General features: G+C 39.7%; 2 protein-coding genes across 2 annotated transcripts in view; both read left to right on the top strand.

Moving 5' to 3' along the window:
- The window catches only part of tfr2 (transferrin receptor 2), a 1,009,002-nt gene that overhangs the window by 634,459 nt on the left and 350,435 nt on the right, over positions 1–24,108 (top strand). The gene's annotated exons all lie outside the window — the stretch shown is intronic.
- Positions 1,611–23,388, top strand: actl6b (actin like 6B). The gene is made up of 14 exons (NM_001020740.3): positions 1,611–1,791; positions 6,788–6,864; positions 8,555–8,720; positions 8,811–8,911; positions 11,880–11,977; positions 12,099–12,193; positions 16,569–16,675; positions 17,152–17,241; positions 17,357–17,418; positions 18,043–18,157; positions 20,275–20,355; positions 20,489–20,584; positions 21,655–21,741; positions 23,132–23,388. Exons 1-14 carry the CDS (start codon positions 1,767–1,769, stop codon positions 23,210–23,212), a joined length of 1,281 nt encoding a protein of 426 aa, NP_001018576.2. The 5' UTR covers positions 1,611–1,766; the 3' UTR covers positions 23,213–23,388.

The raw sequence follows: 24,108 nt of genomic DNA, 5'->3' as shown, positions 1-24,108 counted from the left end.
ACATGCGCGCGCAAACACCGGAGCCGAGACAATCACGACGTGTCTGCGTGTGTGTGTGTGTGTGTGTGTGTGTGTGTGTGTGTGTGTGTGTGTGTGTGTGTGTGTGTGTGTGTTGGTTTAGGAAAAACCTGGATGCAGGTGTTTCCTGATAATACCACACACACAAACACACACACACAGAGAGAGAGAGAGAGAGAGAGAGAGAGAGAGAGAGAGAGAGAGAGAGAGAGAGAGAGAGAGAGAGACGCACACACGCGCACACACCTAGATTATTATAAATGAATCATTGATTATTATTGATTATATATCAATGCTAAACTGTTGATTGTTTAATGTAGTTTATTCTGATATATTATTATTTTTAATATGATATTTTCACTTATTTAATTATTATATCTATATATAATTTTTTATACTTCTACTACTGTTTGCTGTGTTTATTGTGTTTTTTAAATTTATATATGCATGTTCTTTTTTTTTTTACTTTATAAATGCTTGGCAATACATTTGTCATGTCAATAAAGCGATTATTGAATTAAATTTAATTGAGAGAGAGATAATACAATTCAGTTCATTTTTAGTTGTATAGCGCTTTTACAATGTAGATTGTGTCAAAGCAGCTTCACACAGAAGATTATAGTAAATTGAAACAGTGTAGTTCAGTTTTCAGTGTTTAAGTTCAGTTCAGTTTAGCTCAGTTCAGTGTGGTTAAAGATTAGAGAGAGAGAGAGAGAGAGAGAGAGGGGGGGGAAGAGGGAGATAGAGAGAGAGAAAAGTTAATTGCATAACAAATAATAATAATAATAATTGCATGACAAATGTTAAAAATGTTTCGCCAGAGCATTTATAAAGTTTACATTAAATTTAAAAAAACATACATATATAATAAAAAAGTTAAAAATAAAAAAATTATAATATATATATATATATATATATATATATATATATATATATATATATATATATATATATATATATATATATATATATATATTCTTGTGTATCATATTCACATAGATCAATAAAAAATAGTAATATATCAGAATAAACTGTACATTTAACAGTAAACATTATAGGATAAAACAGTAATAAAATCAATAATAATCAGTATTTTTACAATGATTTACTTATAATAATTTACACACACACACACACACTTTCTCTCTTCTCTTACATAGTGTGACCGCAATAATCAGTTTCCACTGTTTCCTCTGAACAATTAATGTGGCAAATAAACACTTAATAAAAGAAACACTTTATTTTACACAAATTAATATTTTGCACCATATAGGCAACTGCTTTATTACATATTTATAATTTTTCTAGCCATTTATGAAACGATGCTTTATGAAATTAATGCTAAACAAAATTTGTCTGGATTTATTTTTTTGGGAAACTTGCTGTACTCCGTGCATATGATTCGTGCAGCTGTTTCCGTCATCTAGGATGCGAGATCATGAGAATAAATCAGCTTTACAATAAATCTGATATCATTGTGTTCCATCATATGATCAATTCTCGTATTCGTCATTAGTCTAAATAAACGGCGGGAATGTTCTGCAGCAGCACGTGACAGCGCGAGAGGCTACCGGACACTGGCCGGTTACCGTCAGCAGCGCGTGACCGGTGACAGCAACAGCGAGACGCGCGTGCGCGTGCAGGAATAATCGGTTCCGTTATTTCCCCATCATACCCTCAGTGAACCGAACACACGACCTCCCGAACACACCCGGTAGGAGCGGCGGGTCCGGATCAATCCTCACGCGATGAGCGGCGGCGTGTACGGCGGAGGTAAGAGCGATCCCGCATCACCATGACAACCGCATCCGCGAGCCGGCAGCATCAGCCTCAGCGACGTTACGGTACAGTGTGGGGAAACAGTGTTTACACGGTGCGACACGCAGGAAATACACGCTTTTACCATGGTGAATGTTAAAAGCGTGTCTCATCAGCTCCTCCGGACACTATGATAGCATGAGGACTTGCTCTTCCAAGTTGTAGACACTGGGGTGTGTTTAACAGCAAAGCACTAGCCATATTTCCGCTTCAGCGTTTAAAAGCTTGACGTTTAATTAATAAACCTGACTGCTGATTCTTCTTAAGATTCACAGGGAACACCAGAATAAACCCGTTACTCATCATTTTAATCATGCACTCTAAAAATGCTGAGATGTCAACCATAGGTCTAACATGGACAAACCCGACCACTGGGTTATTCATATTCCACTGAAAAAGACGCTGGGTTTGTCCATATTTGACCAAACACTGGTGATCATCTATTCAAAACACCTGTGTTAAAATGTCATGTTAAGAAAATAACTGAGCAACTTCTGCTGAAACTATTCTGCTTATCTAATTTCACACACACACACACACACACACACACACACACACACACACACACACACACACACACACACACACACACACACACACACACACACACACACAGTAATATCAGATCAGATCTGGCTGATGGTTTATAATAGGGCTGCTGGCTGCACGATATATGGTCTCAGTATCGATATCACCATGTGTGCATCTGCAATAGTCACAACACACACACTGTCAGAAAAGATGGTAGGGGAGCGCAGGGCACAAAGTAACGCAGGGTTAAATGCAACAGAGTTTTAAGGTATTTGCTCAGGGTTAACCATGGCATGCTTCCAAGGTTTCACCACACTGTCAGCAGACGTCTTCCTGCCAATTCTTGAAAAAATTAGGCAAAATTTGGATGAGAAACACTACATAAACCATTTTTGCAGCATAAAAGTATTTTTTATTAAAGTCAATATTTTTTTATTTAAAAAAAAAACCTGTGAAAGTATGTCAGAAAAATCTTATATTGTTGTGATCACCGTCTTCTAAAAGATTAAACCATTTTGAAAGATGTAAAACACACACAGTGACTGCGAGCCAGTTTTGAGGAAAACATGACACAGAAGGGTAGTTAGTTTTAACGGTGTTACAATTAAGCCACACACTGTTGGACACCTATTAAACCAACAAAATATATATTTTTTTAATTTTGAGTGTGATGTTGAGAACTTTTTAAATAAAACAGCTTTTTTTAATATAACATTTTTTTATTTAATAGAAAAAAATATTTTATCGCTAATAATGCAAATAAATGCATTGTATAATAATGAATAAATAAATAATAATGCAAATTCAAATGTGTTTATCCAATAAACAAATAAATGAAAATAAATAAGCATACTGTGCTATGTAGAATAAAACAGAAATGAGCCAACTATTGAGGAAATATAGCTATATTATTTAAAGTAAACTCAATTTAAATTATGTGACGTAGTGGCGCAGTAGGTAGTGCTGTCGCCTCACAGCACGAAGGTCGCTGGGTCGCTGGTTTGAACCTCGGCTCAGTTGGCGTTTCTGTGTGGAGTTTGCATGTTCTCCCTGCGTTCGCGTGGGTTTCCTCGGGGTGCTCCGGTTTCCCCCAGTTTGCCCACAGTCCAAAGACATGCGGTACAGGTGAATTGGGTAGGCTAAATTGTCCGTAGTGTGTGTGTGGATGTTTCCCAGAGATGGGTTGTGGCTGGAAGGGCATCCGCTGCGTAAAAGCCTGCTGGATATGTTGGCGGTTCATTCCGCTGTGGCAACCCCGGATTAAAAAAGAGACTAAGCCGACAAGAAAATAAATGAATGAATTTAAATTAATTGTGAAATCTGCCTTTAAATGCATGTGTTACATCAAACTCCCTGTCTGTTACAATTTGCTCCGTGGGTGGGGTGAATTGTAACGTTTTTACTCCTGGCACTTTTGGCAATACTGCACAGAAACCACAGGTCTGGTGATCATAATTCCAGTGCTCATTTGTAGGAGAGGCTTGTGTGTTATTGGTAAAAAAACATGGTTTGTCTAACCCCATTACTTTGTTTATTATTTGGCCAAAACCAAAAAGTGTTACTTTGTGCCCTGCTCTCCTCTACAAACCCTTGACACTGTGCCTTTTTATGAGACAGAATTGTAGCGTAAGACAAAGAAACACATTTGTACCATTGCAGTTTGCACCTTTAAGGACGTCGTTTGTACCATGGGAAAATAAAATGTCCCTTTGGTTTTTAAAACCTGCAGATACAATATTGTAGCTTCATCAGAGGTACAAATCTGATCCATGAAGGCACTACTACAGTGACAAGACAAAGCAAACCGTAACTGTCAGATGTGTTCCTTCAAGAACTATTTAAAGGTGTTTTGCTTTATCCAAAATGCCTTAATTTATTCATTTATTTATTTTTTTGCCCAGTTAGTCCCTTTATTAATCCGGTGTCGCCACAGTGGAATGAACCGCCAACTTATCCAGCAAGTTTTTACGCAGCGGATGCCCTTCCAGCCGCACCCATCTCTGGGAAACATCCACACACACACACACATTCATACACTATGGACAATTAAGCATACCCAATTCACCTGTACCACATGTCTTTGGATTGTGGGGGAAACCGGAGCCCCCGAAGGAAACTGCCCCGCGAAGGCAGGGAGAACATGCAAACTCCACACAGAAACGACAACTGAGCCGAGGTTCGAACCAGCGACCTTCTTGCTGTGAGGCGACAGCACTACCTACTGCGCCATCACCAGACCTCAAAAGTATCAAATAATAATAACAATAATAAATAAACAAACAAATCAAATAATTTTACAAAGACTTCAAAAAGCATGACAAAAGTTAAAAAATGTAATAATTTCATAATAAAAAGTGTACAATCTCAGTGAATTAGCTACGTCAGTGGCGCTGATCAGTCCACAATAATTTAGTGGCTGAATATTATTCATTTATTCATTTATTGAAATATTGTGAATTCACGCAAGTACATTTAGATTAATAATATCAACAACTAAATCATATTGGGGTGGCCACAGGGGGTGCCCCTGATCTAAACTCTTCATAAATGTTTCCAGGGCCGGAGTGGGACTCCTTTTCAGCCCTGGAGTTTCAAGCCTTACGCCCCATTCACACGAGGCTTCAGCGTCAACACTTGACTGAAGGCATGTCTGAAGTATTTTGCATACAGTCTGTTTGTATTTGCATACAGCAATCTGATTGGCTGACGCTTCCGTCAGCGCTTGAAAAGTTGAGCTAGTCCCAACTTCTGCAGCGAGCAACGCCTCTGAAGCGGCCCCGACAGATCCACAATGCAGTTCGGCAACGCCTAATGTCAAAGTGAATGGGAAGCGTTGATGCTGACGCCCCGTGTGAATTGGGCCCACTTCAGTGCAGTATCTGAGTATATATTCTGTGCTAAATTCTTTATGGATATCCAGTCCTTTTTAACGGTGGTCACACACACACACACAAAAAAAAAATATATATATATATATATATATGTACACCTACATAAGTAACCCAAAGAGTATTATACAGTATATCTTAACAATAATAAAATAATAATAATAATAATAAGTGAAGTTTATTCATAAACTAATTTCGAGAGGATCACGTGATTATGATTGAACACGGCTGGTTTTGCATTAGTATGCATGATCCACCAATCAGGCCAATCCTAACCCACTATAAAGAGCCAGGGTTTCTCACTACAGTCATCTTCGATTTAAATAATCCCCCCTTCCACCCTTACCTCTTCACCTTTCCCTCCATAGGGCGACACGGTGGCCCAGTGGTTAGCACTGTTGCCTCACAGCAAGAACGCCACCGGTTCTAGTCCTTTAACAGGCCAGTGGTCGTTTCTGTGCATAGTTTTGCATGTTCTTCCCGTGCTTGCGTGGGTTTCCCCAGGTCCTCCGGTTTCCTCACACATTCCAAAAACATGCAAAACAAGTGAACTGATCAATGTAAATTTTGCACCACAGTCAATCTCCCACCCTGCAGGATATCTGTTAATAGCATTCAATTTTTAGTCATCAGTTTTTATCAAGGGGGAGTTGTCGAGATCTAGCTGAGCTCAAGGCTCCCCTCTCGCCCTGCAAACGTTCAGGTTCGAACTTGGGTCCGCAGCGTCATAACGCAATGTGGAACACAATGGCGCTGTTTCACTGAAGAGTTTGGAATAAAACATAAATATTGCACTGTATAGATTTCTGACCAGGTTATGTCAGATTTATTAATGTAGTGAATCATCTGAGTTTCATTGAGCAGGTGTAATATTCATTAATATTAACTATTCGAATGCTTATTTTCACTGAGGTGCCGCTGCTTGGGGTTGAATGATAGTTACGTCATCATTAACCTGCAGGCTGCAGTTTGCTCACGAGACTGTGAGAAAATAAATAAATAGAGCGGAGTTTCAGCAAAATAATGAATAAAAAGAGTGAGGCGATGGTCAAATAAACATTCATTCATTCATTTTCTTTTCAGCTTTGTCCCTTTATTAATCTGGGGTCGCCACAGCGGAATTAACCACTCGGTCAAATAAACTAATAAATGAAAAAGTGCGACTGCTGAGAGTGCAAGCAGCGGGACACCGGCCCTCATGGCCAAAAAACAGACCGACCCACCGGGAATTCTTCCGGTCCTCCCGATTAGCAAATCCAGGCCTAAATATTTCAAAGAAAAACAAAGTATCGCCATGACAGATTTTTCCAATATGGTGCAGCCCTACTTTATAATAATATCGTCTCCAGACTGTCATGATGATCTAGATCTAGATGGATATATCAGCTAGATCTAAACTAAAGACATCACATTGACAGACATTATCGGTGCGGCAGTGGAAGAGTGTGTGTATGATGACTGATCGACTGATCAACAGATGTGTGTTGAACTGCAGATGAGCACAGATAATCATCAGTGTGTCTCTGTGTCAGATGAAGTGGGCGCGCTGGTGTTTGACATCGGCTCGTTCTCCACCAGAGCAGGATACGCTGGAGAGGACTGTCCCAAGGTCAACACACACCTACACATACATCCTTCTGTTCATCTGTCCATCCATTCATCCCTTCATCTGTTAACGCCTATCAGCCAATCTAGCCATCTGTTTTGTTCATCTATCCATCAGTCTATATACACTTTCATTCATCTGTTCATCCATCCATCTGTTTATTCATCTATCAATCAAACTATCTGTCCATTTACTCTTCCATTCATCTGTGTGTCCATCCATCCTGATACCCTTTTGTCATCTCAGGCAATCCACCTGCCCACATTTACTATCCTTCTGTTAATGTCTGTCCATCAGTCAGTCCATCCATCTGTCCCAATATCCTTCTGATCATATGTTTGTCCATTCATCCATCTGTCCTTATATCATTCTGTTCATCCATCCATCCGTTTGTACATTCATTCATATATCCTTCTGTTAATGTCCATCCATGAGCCAGTCCATCCATCAATCCATCCGTCCGTCCGTCCATCCATCCATCCATCCGTCCGTCCTGCCGTCTGTCCATCCATCCATCCATCCGTCCGTCCTGCCGTCTGTCCATCCATCCATCCATCCATATATCCTTCTGTTAATGTCTATCCATCAGCCAGTACATCCATCAGTACACATCCTTCTGTCCATCCATCCATCCCCTTCTGTTAATGTCTATCCATCAGCCAGTCCATCCATCTGTCCATATATCCTGTCCCTATATTACTTTGCTCATCTATCCATCCATCTGTCCACCCATCCATCCGTCCATCCATCCATCCATCCATCCGTCCGTCCGTCCGTCCGTCCGTCCGTCCGTCCGTCCGTCCGTCCGTCCGTCCGTCCGTCCATAATTCCATCCATCTCTATATTATTTTGTTTATTCATCCATCCATCCATCCATCCATCTGTCCACCCATCCATCCATCCATCCATCCATCCATCCATCCATCCATCCCCTTCTGTTAATGTATATCCATCAGCCCACATCCTTCTGTCCATACATCCATACGTCCATCCATCCATCCATCCATCCATCCATCCATCCATCCATCCATCCATCCCCTTCTGTTAATGTCTATCCATCAGCCAATCCATCCATCTGTCCATATATCGTGTCCCTATACTTTGTTTATCTATCCATTCATCTGTCCATTCATCTGTCCACCCATCCATCTGTCCACCCATCCATCTGTTCATCCATCTGTCCACCCATCCAGCCGTCCATCTGTCCCTATATTATTTTGTTCATTCATTCATCCATTCATCTGTCCACCCATCCATCCATTCGTCCATCTATCCGTCTACCCATCCACCCATCCATCCATCCATCCACCCATCCATCCATCCATCCATCCATCTGTCTACTCATCCACCCATCCGCCCATCCATCCATCTCCTTTTGGTAATGTCTATTCATCAGCCAGTCCATCTATCTGTCCATATATTCTTCTGTTTATCCATCCATCCATCCATCCATCCATCCATCCATATATGCTTTTGGTGATGTCTATTCTTCCATCCATCCATCTTTCTTTTATTGTGTATCCATCAGCCAATCAATCCATCTGTCCTTAAATCCCTTTGTTCATTGTCCATCTATTCATTTATCCATCTGTTCATCAATCCATCCATCATCTGTCTCTCCACCCAACATCCATCCAGTTGAAGTGTGAACTGAACAGCTCATGATTACCGTTGTGCTCCTTTTACGGTTCAGGCGGATTTTCCCACCACTATAGGAGTGAACGCCGAGGAGGAGGGGCCAGCGGACATGGGGGTGGAGCAAGAGAGCAACAGTGGGCGGAGCTACTACATTGACACCACAGCTCTGCATGTGCCGCGGGCAGGAGTAGAGCTGATCTCTCCACTGAAGAACGGCATGAGTACGACACACACACACTATTGAACATCAACTACACATGTTTATTTTCTGCATCTCAGATTATCATGTGTTCTTGACTAATCTCTGCTAGTTGAGGACTGGGATGCTTTCCAAGCCATAATCGACCACATCTACAGCAAACACATCAAATCAGAGCCCGCTTTACACCCCGTCCTGATGTCTGAAGCTCCTGTGAGTACATCCGTTTAGAATATAATGTCACCACTGAATTCAGTGCTTCAGTATATTCATTCAATTGGGAAAACAGCTCTTTCTTTTGCAGTTTATTTCATTCACAAATAACCTACTGTCATAATTTTTCTTCATTTACCCCTACTTATTTGGGATTAGTAACCAACTTCTCGAATAAAAATTAAAAGACTCACTCTGACTGAATCACTGAATCTGTGAGACGTTGAATCAAACTGAAAAAATGATTCCTTCTGATTAATTTGAACCGATTCAACAGGTAGAAAGAATCAGTTTGTTCATGAATCAGACATTACTACTATCATACACTCGGCGCAATGTGGCGCAATTGTTGTTTGTTAGTTTCAGCTTGCCGCAAGATTGATTTTGACGCTTTGCAGCACGCTGTTTAAATAGCAAATGCATTTGCGCTCATATGTGCACCCATAGGCGGTCTGATCTGAAAAAGGAGGCGTGTTGAGGTGTATTGCTGGCGCGTTGCTATTTTGAGAAACTATAATAGTCTGTTCAATAGACCAGATCAAAGCAGGTCTAAAGTCCAGCGCAGAGAGCGTTAGTTGTGCACCTCGCTTACACACTGCTTAATACACACAAGATGTAGAGCAATACGCAAATATCTTTACACATGAAAAAGAATTAAAATATTAAGGATATATATAGGATATAATAAGGATATATATATAGGATATAAATATAAAGAATTAAAATATTACAAAACATATTATTTTCAAGCGTACGTAAATAAAAACCCCAAACTTTCATGCCTTCTTCATCTCAGGGGGCTTTTTCAGTTCATTCATAACAATTTGCTTCTGTATAATGTTATTATTATTAGCAGCATTATTTATTATTTGCATATTTATATTTGTTTAATTAAAAACAAGCTTAGATTTGTCCACCTGTCAGGTTTTAGACCATATGGGGCACAGCATGTGTTTTAGGATATAACTCAGTTGTTTGAGCTCACTTCATTATTATTGTTCATTTATTCATTTGCTGGAAATTAGAACTGAATTTAGAAATAGTTTTGAAACAAATCTTTATGCTTAAGAAACAAAATTTATTATTTATAGGCTAATTGATGTCTGCTAATTGAAGGTTTCCCTATCCACGAGGGTGAAAGTGAAAGTAGATAATGAGGAGGCTCATCTCTCATTCTCGCGCTGCAGATGCTCTGTTTGACTGTTTTCTCTCTAGTGAAGCGTTCAGTTTTTCCACTTACAAAGTCACCATGTAAATAGTAAATACACCATGGCGTGACACAAAGGGAATGGGAGATGAGACTCTGATTGGTTTATTCTCAAAACACACCTATAACTCATTAAGAGAATAAGCTCAACCCTGTTAGACCATGCGCCACGGCGCAAAGCAGATTTTTCCGTCCTTATATTAGCAAATGTGGATTCAGACACGCCCTTAATGCGTTTGCGCCCTGCGCTTTGCACTTTACGCATGGATCATCAAAACAGAGCCCTATGTCTTAGAGTATTGATTTCTTCAGTTCAAAACTACTACTAATATTATATTTCGGTGAAATTTGCTGGACTGGAAATGTCAATATTATGCTTTGGAATGTAGTAAAGCAAAAGTTCCCCAAATAACAAAATACATGATTAAGGACATGATTAAGGACAAACTGATTGAATTGAACGCGATTTAGGTAAAAACATAAACAATGCAAACATAAAAATTAAACAAAACTAATCAGAAGCATGAGTTCTGTGAAATAAGAATGAAACGACAGAAAGAGAAAGGATTAAAATACAGAAATGTGTTCAATGCTTTGTATAAAGGCTGTTTTGGTGCTGCAGCTTTAAAGACGTCTCTCATATGGAGAATGAAGCCTCATGCTCAGGTGTGAGTTTCTCACAGACTTTAACAGTGTGTCGAAATCTTGATGCTCCTGTGGGTCTCGTCTATCAAATCTGAGCTTTGTTCTGTATTTTCTATTGCAGGGGTCGGGAACCTTTTTTCCATTTCAGATTTTTTGCCAAATGCATTTTTTTTAAAGAGCCATTGGGGATATATATGAAGCATCACATGTTGAGCAAGTCCATGTATTAAGAAAGGATAATAAATAGATTTTTTTCATGAATGTTGCTTGAATTTACTTGCGCAAGCTTACCATAAAAATGTAAGTTGCATGCCCTTAATTGTTGTCGCGTTTCAAGGTAATTCACAGCGCCGCACATGTGCATTTGTTGAAACGTCCTTTTATTCATATTAATTTTGCAGTAAAAATATACAAAAAAAAAGTTATTTTAATTGTATTTTCAATAGAAAGCTGATTTTTAGTGACAGTTAAGAAATTTTAATGAAGGGAGACAGCTGGAGAGCTAGATATTTTTGGTCAAAGAGCCACATGTAGCTCCGGAGCTATAGATTCCCTACCCCTGCTCTATTGGATTGGGGTCGGGTGATTGGCTGGGCCATTCTACAGCTTGATTTTCTTTCTCTAAAAGCATATGAGAGTCTCGTTGGATGTTATGGATCATTGTCTTGCTGAAATGTCCACCCTGGCTTCATCTCTGAGAGAATTCAGCTGCTGTCTAGGGTTTCCCTGCTTAACTATACCTCCTTTTCTTCATGTTTTCAATACTTTTCCCTGCAAAATTTCATTTTATTACACAGAACTTCATTTATAAAGTAATTATATTTGTTTTCTTTGCATATATGAAGATTTATTTGATTGTTTCCAACATCTAGGGAAAATTTCAAGTCAACGGCACCTTTAGAAATATGCTTTCTGAGAAAAATGGTGACGTGTTCAATACTTATTTCCCCCGCTGTATTTACTTTTATGTTCGACAGAAAAAAAACATCCTCAAACTAATTCATAACAAGTCAATGATTGACTTCAATGAAGTCCTGTCTGAGATTTGTATGACCTGAGCGATGCATTTGCAGTATATTCAAAGATTTTCTCACCTCCATCTCTCTTTTGTGACAGTGGAACTCGCGAGCCAAGAGGGAAAAACTCACAGAGCTCATATTTGAGCATTACAACATCCCCGCTTTCTTCCTGTGCAAAACAGCCGTGCTCACCGCGTATCCAATCAGAGCGCAGCACTCAGGGACGTCAGCCAATCACAGTGCAGTTGCTCATGTATTAAAGGCAGGCTGATGATGTCATGATGTTTGTACCTCACCTTAACCTGATCGACTGCAGCTTCGCCAACGGTCGAGCCACGGGCCTGGTGCTGGACAGCGGAGCCACGCACACCACCGCCATCCCTGTGCATGATGGGTACGTCCTGCAGCAAGGTAAAGACCAGAGTGTTCGTTACTTTAAGTCACAGAAACGACACATCACAACATATGGGGGATTCTAGAATTGAATCGTAATTTTACACAACAAAAAAAATCAATTTGTGTTGGGACCAGGCACGTGCACACATAGGGCTCAACCTGTGCAGTGCACATGCCCCTTTTAGTCTTGGATTGAAAGTGCCCTTCCAAAATGATCAAAAGTGCCCCCGCGACACCCCCCCTGCCCCCCACGCCCTTCAGTAGGCGCGACAACACCGCTCTTGAATACGCGCTTTCCAAACCCCTCCCCCCCGCTTTACAGTACGCATGGAACAACATCGCTGATCAGAATGCACACGACAACACCGCTCTTTAGTACTAGTACGACTACTACGACTACGACTACAACGACGGCGGCGGTGGCTGCGACAACAACAACTAACCAATTTGGCACCCTAGGTAAGATTTCAGGTGGCGCCCTGTCACATCGCAGTAATTTCACTGCTAGTGTACAGTCATAAGAAACTAAATAGCTTTTTGATCGACTACTACAAGCTGGGAAAACGTCAGATAAATATGCCAAGGCAATTAACGTTACTGCTGAATAGATCTAATGTTTACACATTTGCTTGAGGAAGAAATGATAGGGGTAGTCACATTACTATTACTATTTTCCATAACATCAATGCAATATTGACAATAAAATAAAAGGTTTAACCCATTAAAATTAATGGCCTATACAGAAATTAAATAAAGCTATAAAATCTACTTCACTTTAGATTGTATTTGCATATTATGGAGACCCAGAAGGGACGTAGTGGAGGAGATAAAAATTGGCATGGATATATACATTAGATGTCGCCTGGCCTATTGTTGTCTATTGGATGGAATGCGTCAATAGCGCCGCCATCTTGGTACAGGGTAGCGCTCCTTTGAAATGAATGCGGGACCAAGGTACAGTGGAGGGCTGTGGCCATCCAAAGCCAGAGATATACACATATACACATATATCTGTGATCGGGAGTTTTCCTGGATGTTAGTATGCAATTTTTTTTTTCTATTTACGAAAATTATAATTTTACATCACTTTTCTACATTGATGGATCAGTGACCGCACGGGCATTCCTGACAAAAAGCTTGTGTTCATGTGTACAGAAATGTACTATTCACCTTCCCTGTTAAATGTGATCTAATCATGTCCTGAAACACAGCTTCTCTCCTGCTTTCACTTCTCATACTGATGAAGGGAGCGATTCGCTTGTGAATGAACGACTCGTTCACTAGTCGACAATAATACAAGTGTTTGGCAGCGCAGCATCTCGTTGTCATATTTCTTTTGCATTGTTTGCTGATTTTATTCAACAAAACTAGCATAAGCCGAGTGTTTAGTGCGAGTTGGTGCTGCTTTGCCGTATGGTGAATGCAGTAAGTGACGGTATTATCATCGAAAACGTTACGTGATTAGCACAAAAGTTAATAACATACAAAAACAGAAAAAAAACTTAATCTCACCTATGAAATGTTCTGCCTTTGTGCTTTGTTTTCTTTGTTTGCTCGTTACTACACCCGTAGACAGCGCTAAAGTCCCGCATCTTCATGTAATAACACCGTCTTGACTAGTACGGTAGAATGACATTTGTCCTGGGAGCACTGTACCAATGTGGCGGCGCTATTGACGCATGCTCAGGGTCCCTATGCGATATCTAGTGTATATATCTATTAAAAATTGGTAGGGTGAAAAAAAATAATGGGTAGGAGAAAAAAAATGGGTGAAATAAAAAAAATGGGTGGGAAGAAAATATATATTTCTAAGTTTTTGCGTTCTCTCGCAAAGTTTTGCGTTATCTGGCAAAGATGTTTTGTGTTCCCTCAAACACTTCCTGTTCACTTCACTCACTTAAAGCCTCCTGTTTTTGACGAAATTCTCCCATATTTTACCATCCTATCCCACTTACATTACTCACTTGTGTGATAACAGAGATGTCACTTTAAATAGCGTGTATATAAGCTGATCTGGGATCAGTTTATTGTACGGAGCGCGTCTGTCAGTCAGCGCTGACATGCATTCACAGATTCAGAGGATGCATATGAAAGGCGACGATCGACCCACAGCTTTAATGTAAAGAGAGTGAATGCAGACATTTTAATATTAATTTGAGCGTGCTTTCAAGATTAAACATATATCAGAAATATGGGAAAATACTTAATGCTAGGATGATAGTGGAATAGGATGGTAAAATACGGGAGAATTTCGGCAAAAACGGGAGAGTTTACATGAATGAGAACAGGAAGTGTTTGTGGAGAAACAGTTTTGCGAGGGAACGCAAAACAAAAGCTTGAAAATGTGTTTTCCTATCACTCTGTTTTTTTCTCCAACCCAGTTTTTTTTCTTCCAACAAAAGCTACTATAGTTATTTAGTGAAGAGCAGCTAGTGAATCTCTCATTGTGTTTTGTTTGATAACAGAGGTGTTCATGTAAGAATGCACAGATCTATAATGAAGCATTCGACTACTTTAGTAACTGTTTGTGCTCGTTTAAGAGAAAATTAGTAGTGCTTAAAATAAAACACGCAGGACGGAGCAAAAAAAAAAAAAACGAAAAAAATAAGCACTTTTCCGACGGTCCCTTACTGAGAACTCCTCTCAGCGTGAGCTCTCCCGGCTAAACGCAGATTGCGAGGGCTTAAACGAAGCAGTGGTCGTAATGTCAAGCGGGAAAAAAAAGAAAAAGACAGCTGTGAAACATAACCAGCTTTGTCTTTTTGTTGGAAACACACTTTAGATCTTTTTAGAGTAAGAGTTTTTTTGAGTTGTTGCCGTCTGTCACTGAATGTGTCAGAAATATCGAAAACAAAACCAACTTACCCCCGCTCATTTCTGGCGCCCCCTGGATGTACAGCGCCCTTAGCATTTGCCTATACTGCTTATGCCACGGGCCGGCCCTGGTTGGGACAGACAAAAAGTGAATGAGTTTGTACATACTTAAGTGGATCGAAAATAAAACAATAAAGTTGTCTCACAAAACAAAACAAAAACTCAAGAATTGTGCTGTTTCAGCTTTCTTCAAACGAGTAGTTAGAACAAACACCAAACATGGAGAGGGGTCTGGATGCAGTGCAATCTGAGCTGCATCCAATGTTTTTAATGGACTCACCTAGCCCCACCCCTAACCCTAGCCCTCACAGTGACGTCACTCACTCCATTTGAGTGCATCTGACACTGCATCGCTGAGTGATGCATTCTCAGCTTGCATCATGAAGGCTGCATCCAGATACTATTGCAAACATCTGACTGATGGATTAAATATGATACTCAATGCAAGACTCGTTTCAGAATTGAAGACGTATTTCATTAATTCGTTAATTTTTCTTCAGCTTAGTCCCTTATTTATCAGGGGTGGCCACAGTGGAATGAACCGCCAACTTATCCAGCATATGTTTTACACAGCGGATACCCTTTCAGTCGCAGCGCAGTACTGAGAAACACCAATACACACTCATTCACACACAAACTCACACTACGACCAATTTAATTTATTCAATTGACCTATAGACTCGAACCAGCAACCTTCTTGCTGTGAGGCCACCGTGCAAACAACTGAGCCAGCATTCTCCATTAGTTTACTTTAAACTGGAATGATATAGAACAAATGTACAATTTGCAGCAAGTTGAATTCATTAAGGGCAACACGCTGGCTCAGTGGTTAGCAATGTGGCCTCACAGCAGCAAGGTCGAAGGTTCGAATCCCTGTTGGCATTTCTGTGTGCATGTTTTCCCCGTGTTGGTGTGGGTTTCCCCCACAGTCCAAACACATGCGTATAGGGGAATTGATGAACTACATTAATCGTAGTGTATGAGTGTGTGTGAATGAGTGTGTATGGGTGCTTTCCAGTACTGGGTTGCAGCTGGAAGGGCATCCGCTGCATAAAACATACACTGGAATAGTTGGTGGTTCATTCCGCTGTGGCGACCCCTGATGAATAATGGGATGGAAAATCAATGAATGAATGAATATCAGGAGGGCTAATAACTTCTGAAATCAACTGTGATTCTGAAATCCTGAATCCGTATGAATGCGGAGACAGTAGAAATAGGTATAGTGGGAGTCTTTAAGTTATTATTTTACACCCAAAACGTCTGTAAATACAACTTGATATCAATTGTGTTGTTATTCTCTAATCTGCTTTTAAACCTGTTTCATTAAAGTCTTTAATCAAGGAGATGTAAAATGTTCCCACAGTTCTAAAATCCTCCATAAACACACACACACACACACACACACACACACACACACACACACACACACACACACACACACACACACACAAAAACACACACACACACACACACACACACACACACTGTGGGTCTGTGTTTTGTGTGTGTTCAGGGATCGTGAAGTCTCCTCTGGCCGGGGACTTCATCAGCATGCAGTGTCGAGAGTTGTTTCAGGAGATGAACATCGACACCGTTCCTTCATACATGATCGCGTCAAAGGTAGTGTGTGTGTTTCATTTCATTCGGCTTAGTCCCTTATTTATTAGGGATCACCACAGTGGAATGAACTGCAAACTATTCAGAATATGATTTACAGAGCGGATGCCCTTGCAGTCGCAACCTAGTACTGGGAAACACCCAAACACACTCATTCACACACACACACTCATACACTACGGCCAATTTAGTTCATCAATTCCCCTATAGCGCATGTGTTTGGACTGTGGGGGAAACCAGAGCATGTGGAGGAAACCCATGCAAACACGGGGAGAACATGCAAACTCCACATAGAAATGCCAACTGACCCAGCCGGGACTCGAACCAGCGACCTTCTTGGCGCCACAGTGATAACTACTGAGCCACAGTGTCATCCTAGTGTGTGTGTGTCCTGTTTTTCTCTGTGTGTGTATATTTGAGTTCTGAATGTGTGTGTGTGTTTGTGTGTGTTTGTATGTGTGTGTGTGTGTGTTAATCAGGAGCCCGTGAGGGAAGGAGCTCCGGCGATGTGGACAAAGAAAGACAAACTGCCTCCAGTCAGCAAGTCGTGGCACACGTTTATGTGTAATGTAAGAGTCCAGATTGGTGTGTGTGTGCACGTGTGTGTGTGCACATGTGTGTGTGTGTGTGTGTGTGTGTGGGTGAGTGTATGTATCACTGTGACAATGGATTTGACTGTTTCAGGAGGTGATCCAGGACTTCCAGGCGTCTGTGCTGCAGGTGTCTGACTCTCCGTACGATGAACAGTGAGTGAAACACACACACACACACACACACACACACACACACACACACACACACACACACACACACACACACACACACACAGAAAAAAATTGTTCGCCCTCCTCTGAAATTTGTTTTCTTTTACAAATATTTCTCTAGAGCTGTTCAACAGAGAGATGATTTGGTGACACTTCACTTGAAGGGGTGTTCATAAGGCTGTCATTAAATCTTTATGATCATGACATCACACATGAATGACGTCATGAATGTAAATGAGATTTCATGCATGCTTATAACTAATGTCGTGAAGTGTTATAAGCATGCGTAAAGTCTCATTGACATTGATGTTGTCAATCATGTGTGATGTCATGATTATAAAGGTTTGATGACAGTGTTGGTGGTTCATTCCGCTGTGGCAACCCCTGATGAATAAAGGGACTAAGTCAAAGGAAAATGAATGAATGAATGGCTGTGTTCCCTTGTTCTGAACAAAACAAAAAGTTCCCTTCCTCTGTTAAACTGCACTGGGGAAATGTATAAAAAACATCAAAAATTCACCGGAAGGCTAATAATATTGACTGTATATGAATATTGTGTGTATATGACCTGAATGTGTGTGTATTTATGTGTGTATGTGTGCTCAGGGTGGCTGCTCAGATGCCAACAGTGCATTACGAGATGCCGAGCGGATACAGCACAGATTTTGGAGCGGAGCGTTTGCGGATACCGGAGGGTCTGTTTGATCCATCTAATGTGAAGGTAAATTATAGACCAGCGTCTGCTGATCTGCTCTAATCAGAGATGATTCTTAACCAGGAGCAACAACAAGCATAACATCTGCTACAAATCAAAACACTTCCTATTTCAATCCATTCCTCCAACAAACATCACTTAAGTTTAAACTAAATCCCTAAAACCTGTCGCTAGATCTATTAACAAAGTCACTGTAAGTTCAGACTGCATCTTAACCAGTCCAAAGCTGATGATATGAAAAAGTTGCCATGTGTATCATAAGCATGAGCTAGGATTTAATTAGCATAAGCTGATCATTATAAGCATGCCTTGTTAATACCAATCTCTTCTTTTTTATGCATCCAAGAAAATTCTAAGCCATTAAAAATTGCATACATTGGAAAAAAAAAAAAAAAAAAAAAAAAAAACAAATCAACCAACCAAACCAAACTAACCAACCAAACCAAACCAACCAACCAAACCAAACCAACCAACCAACCAAACCAAACCAACCAACCAAACCAAACCAACCAACCAACCAACCAAACCAAACCAACCAAACCAAACCAAACCAACCAACCAACCAACCAAACCAAACCAACCAAACCAAACCAAACCAACCAACCAACCAACCAACCAAACCAAACCAAACCAACCAAACCAAACCAACAACCCAACCAAACCAAAAAAAAAAAAAAAAAAAAAAAACAAATCAACCAACCAAACCAAACTAACCAACCAAACCAAACCAAACCCACCAAACCAACCAACTACCCAAACCAAACCAAACCAACCAACCAAACCAAACCAAACCAAACCAAACCAAACCAAACCAACCAAACCAACCAAACCAAACCAAACCAACAACCCAACCAAACCAAACCAAACCAACAACCCAACCAAACCAAACCAACCAAACCAAACCAAACCAAACCAAACCAACCAAACCAAACCAAACCAACCAACCAACCAAACCAAACCAACCAAACCAAACCAAACCAACAACCCAACCAAACCAAACCAAACCAACCAAACCAAACCAAACCAAACCAAAGCAAACCAACCAAATCAAACCAACCAAACAAACCAAACCAAACTAAAAACCCAACCAATAAACCAACCAAACCAAACCAACCAACCAAAGCAAACAACCCAACCAAACAGAATCGAACCAAACCAAACCAATCAACCAGCCAACAACCCAAGTCAACCAAACCACCAAACCAACTAAACCAACAACCCAACTCAACTAAACCAACCAACCAACGAAACCAAACCAAACAACTCAACCAAACCCAACCAACCAACCAACTAACCAACCAATCAACAACCCAGCCAAACTAAAACCAAACCAACCCGAACCAAACCAAATAACTAAACCAACTAACCAACCCAACTAAACTGACCAACCAACCAACCAACCAAACAACCAACCAAACAACCAACAAAACCAAACCAAATCAAGCCAAACCAACAACTCAATCCAACCCAACCAACCAATCAACCAAACCAAACCAATCAACCAACCAACCAACCAACCAGTTAACAACCCAGCAAAACCAAACCAACCAACCAACCAAACCAAACCAACAATCCTACCCAGCTAAACAGATCAACCAACCAACCAACGAAACCAAATAAAACCAAGCTAAACCAACAATTAAACCAATCAACCAAACCAATCAATCAACCAACCAAATAATACCAAACTAAACCAATAGTATCTGGATGCAGCCTTTATGATGCAAGCTGAGAGTGCATCACTCAGCGATGCAGTGTCAGACACAATGCACTCAATGGAGTGAGTGACGTCACTGTGACGGGTAGGGTTAGGGGTGGGGCTAGGAGAGCGCATTAAAAAGCATTTGCATCCAGACCCCTCTCAAATAAAGCAAACCAAACCAAGCCATGCCAAATCAACAAACCAAGTTAGTAATTAGTAGTGAGGGTGTTATCCAATCTTTAAAAAAATAAAGAATCTTAAGACACAATGAGATTATATTTCTAAAATTCTGCTGGTAAATTACTTAATATTTACTTTCCATTATAGCAACTGAAATCACATGTTGAGAGTCACAGATGAGGATTAAGAGAGAGAGTGTGTATGTAATGCTGATATGCGTGCTGTCTGTCTGTGTTCTCAGGGATTGTCCGGTAACACCATGCTGGGTGTCGGACACGTGGTCACCACCAGCATCGGCATGTGTGACATCGATATCAGACCGGTAGAACAGAACAAATAATCTCCAGTCATAAATGATGTGAAGTGCATTTTGTTAGTGTTTCATATTGATGTGTGTGTGTGTGTGTGTGTGTGTGTGTGTGTGTGTGTGTGTGTGTGTGTGTGTGTGTGTGTAGGGTCTGTACGGCAGTGTGATCGTGACAGGAGGAAACACACTTCTGCAGGGCTTCACAGAAAGACTCAACAGAGAACTGTCTCAAAAAGCACCACCGGTGAGCTCCTGATCTCTGTCTGATCACTGTCAGATCATAATCTCAGTCTGATCTCAATCTAAACTCAATCTGATCAATCAATCTGATCTCTGTTCAATTTGAATTTTATCTAATCTCTGTTTGACCTCAGTCGAAATTTGTTCTGATCATTGTCTGATCACAATTTGATCTTGATCTAAAGTCAATCTGATCACTGTTTGAACTCAATCTGACCTTCAATTTGAATTGAATATGATCTCTTTCTGATCTCACTATAAATGTATTCTTATCTTTCTGATCTCAATGTAAAGTTAATCTCATCTCTGTCTGATCACAATCTGATCTCAAACTAAACTCAATCCGATTTCTGTCTAAACTCAATCCGATTTCTGTCTAAACTCAATCTGATTTCGTTCTGAACTCAATCTAATCTAAGTTTGAACACATCTCAATCTAAAATCATACTGTCACTTTCTGATCTCAATCTCAAATAATCTGATATCTGTCTGATTACAATCTGAACTCAATCTGAATGCAATCTGGTCTCTGTCTGGTGTCAGAATTAATTCTGATCTCTTTCTGATTAAAATCCAAAATCAATCTGAACTCAGTTTGATCACATGATTTTTGTCTGATCCCTGCCTGATCAACATCTCAGTCCAATCTTAGTTTTGATTTTGAGTCTGATTGCTGCCTATTTTTAGTCTGGTCTCAATCTGATTTCTGTCTGATCACAATCTGACCCCAATCAAAACTCAATTACCTCAATTTGAATTTAATCTGATCTCTTTCTGATTTTAGTCTGAATTTATTCTGATCTCAATCTAAACTCAGTCTAATTTCCATTTAACTCAATATGATCTCAATCTAAAATTAATCTGATATCTGTGTGATCTCAATTTGAACTTGATATTGATCTAAATCCAAACTCTGTCTGACCATTTGATTTTGGTCTGATCTCTGACATCTGAACTCAGTGTGTTCTCGGTCTAATTTCAAATTGATCTAAATCTGAATTCTATCTGATTGCCGCCTGTCTTCAGTCTGATCTTATTCTGAACTCAACATCTAATGTCCTTCTGTGTCTGCAGAGCATGAGACTGAAGCTCATCGCCTGTAACAGCTCCATAGAGAGGAGATTCAGCTCCTGGATTGGAGGATCTATTCTAGCTTCACTGGTGAGATTTGAAGTAGATTGACAACCATTTTAATTTTGTATTCTGTGATAAAACAAGCTTCCATACTGTTAGTTTTTATTTCTCCAGTGCCATAATGCATTTGAACTCAGTTTGATTAAAATCTGATCTTAATCTAAACTCTGTCTGATCTCAATTTAAACTCAATCAGATTTCAATTTAAACTGATCTAATCCTGTCTGATCTAATTTTGAACAGACTGATCTCAATTTAAAGTTTATTTAAACTCTGGTCCTAACTTGAAATTTATCTGATCTCAATGTGAACTAAGTGTCATCTCAGTTGAACTCAATCTGATCTCTTTTTGGTTTCAATATGAACTCAATCTGATCTCTGTCTGGTCTCAATATGAACTCAATCTGATCTCTGTCTGGTTTCAATATGAACTCAATCTAATCTCTGTCTGGTCTCAATATGAACTCAATCTAATCTCTGTCTGGTCTCAATATGAACTCAATCTGATCTCTGTCTGGTGTCAAATTGAACTCAATCTTTTCTCTTGCTGATCTCAATATAAACTCAGTCTCATCTCAGTTTAAACTCTGATTTGTCTGATCTTAAACCGAACTTGATCTGATTTCCGCCTGGTCTCAATCCGAACTCAGTCTGATCTGAATTTTAACTCTGTCTCATCTCAATTGGAATTCAATCTGATCTGTATGATCTCAATTTGATTTTGAATTGATCTCTGTCTAGTCTTAATCTGAAACTGATCTGATCAAAATTTGAACTCAACCTGATCTCAATTTAAACTTAGTCTCATCTCAATTTGAACTCAATCTGATCTCTGTCTGGTGTCAATTTGGACTCAATCTTTTCTCTTTATAATCTCAATTTCAATTTAGTCTCATCTCTGTTTGAACCCAATCTGATCTCCGTCTGGTTTCTTATGAACTCAATTTGATGATCTCTGTCTGGTTTCAATATAAACTCAATCTTTTCTCTTTCTGATCTCAATATTAGCTCAGTCTCATCTCAGTTTGAACTCAATCTAATTTGTCTGATCTTAATCTGAACTCGATCTGATCTGAATTTTAACTCCGCCTCTGTCTGACCTCAATCTGATCTGTCTGATCTCAATTTGATTTTGATTTGATCTGTCTAGTCTTAATCAGAACTCATTCTGATGTCTGTCAGGTCTCAATCTGATCTCTTTCTGGTCTCAACATGACCTCAATGTGCTTATCTCAATATAAACTCTGTCTCATCTCAATTTGAAGTCGATCTGATTTGTCTGTTCTAATTTGAACTTGATCTGATCTCAATCTGAAACAGCAGATACTCTGAGATACACAGAGCAAACAGACTCGCACACATCTACAGATTGAGAATTAAGTGGATCTGCACTGACCTGAGCTGTGATCATCCACAGGGAACCTTCCAGCAGATGTGGATCTCGAAGCAGGAGTATGATGAGGGCGGAAAACAGAGTGTGGAAAGGAAATGCCCCTAAAACACACACACACACACACACACACACACACAAACAAAAGCGCATGCGGTCTGTGGAATGGTATGCCCTTCACCCTGAACTGCTGAATTATGTTTGTAAACAAACCACACATCTTTACAGTAACTCTGTGTTGCTTGCTCTGTCAGATACCCAATAAACTCAGAAATGGCCCAGTGTTCAAGACTTTATTAAGCCCATTTACACCCTTAATTGCAATAAATTATACATGCACACACACACACAGATATAACAGATGTATACAAATATACATAGCCTACATAGTACGGCTGCATAATATACTGTTTTAGCATCGATATCACAATGTGATCAATAGTCACATCACGAGGATCAATGTTGAGTCTGGGTTATAAATATTTTTTTACGAGTGTTTTTTGAGGCCTGTGACTGTGTAAGGGTTTTAAAAGCATTCAGGCCTTAGAAATTGCACGGTTTGTAACTTTGACACATTAATATCGATTGAACTGCTTATAAAACGAAGACTATGCAGCATTATTTTACATCTGATTATTCAATTACTGTACATCTGAATTCAGATCGACTCGTCGGAAAACAATTGTTTAATTAATGTGTCTCTTTTTAAATTAGATTTATCCACCCTTGCAGATTGTTTCCTTTTATGCAAATGCATTTTATGCAAATGTACTCCCCTACAAAATCATCCCAAACAATGTAAAATTATAATTTTTTTTCCAAATAGTTATCTGACTCACCAAGTGAAATTGTATTAATATCGCAATATATATCGCAGAATAAAAAAATATTGCAATGTTAGATTTTCAACATTGTGGAAATATCGTATATATAAACAATTGTAACACTGAATGACATTTTAGTGAATTTTATATATATTATATATCATTATTATACACACACAC

The sequence above is a fragment of the Danio rerio genome, chromosome 23 (assembly GCF_052040795.2).
Source record: "Danio rerio strain M-AB ecotype USA chromosome 23, GRCz13ab, whole genome shotgun sequence".
Classification (NCBI taxonomy): domain Eukaryota; kingdom Metazoa; phylum Chordata; class Actinopteri; order Cypriniformes; family Danionidae; genus Danio; species Danio rerio.
Note: the sequence above shows the minus strand (reverse complement) of the source record. Positions and strands in the feature narration are given on the sequence as shown.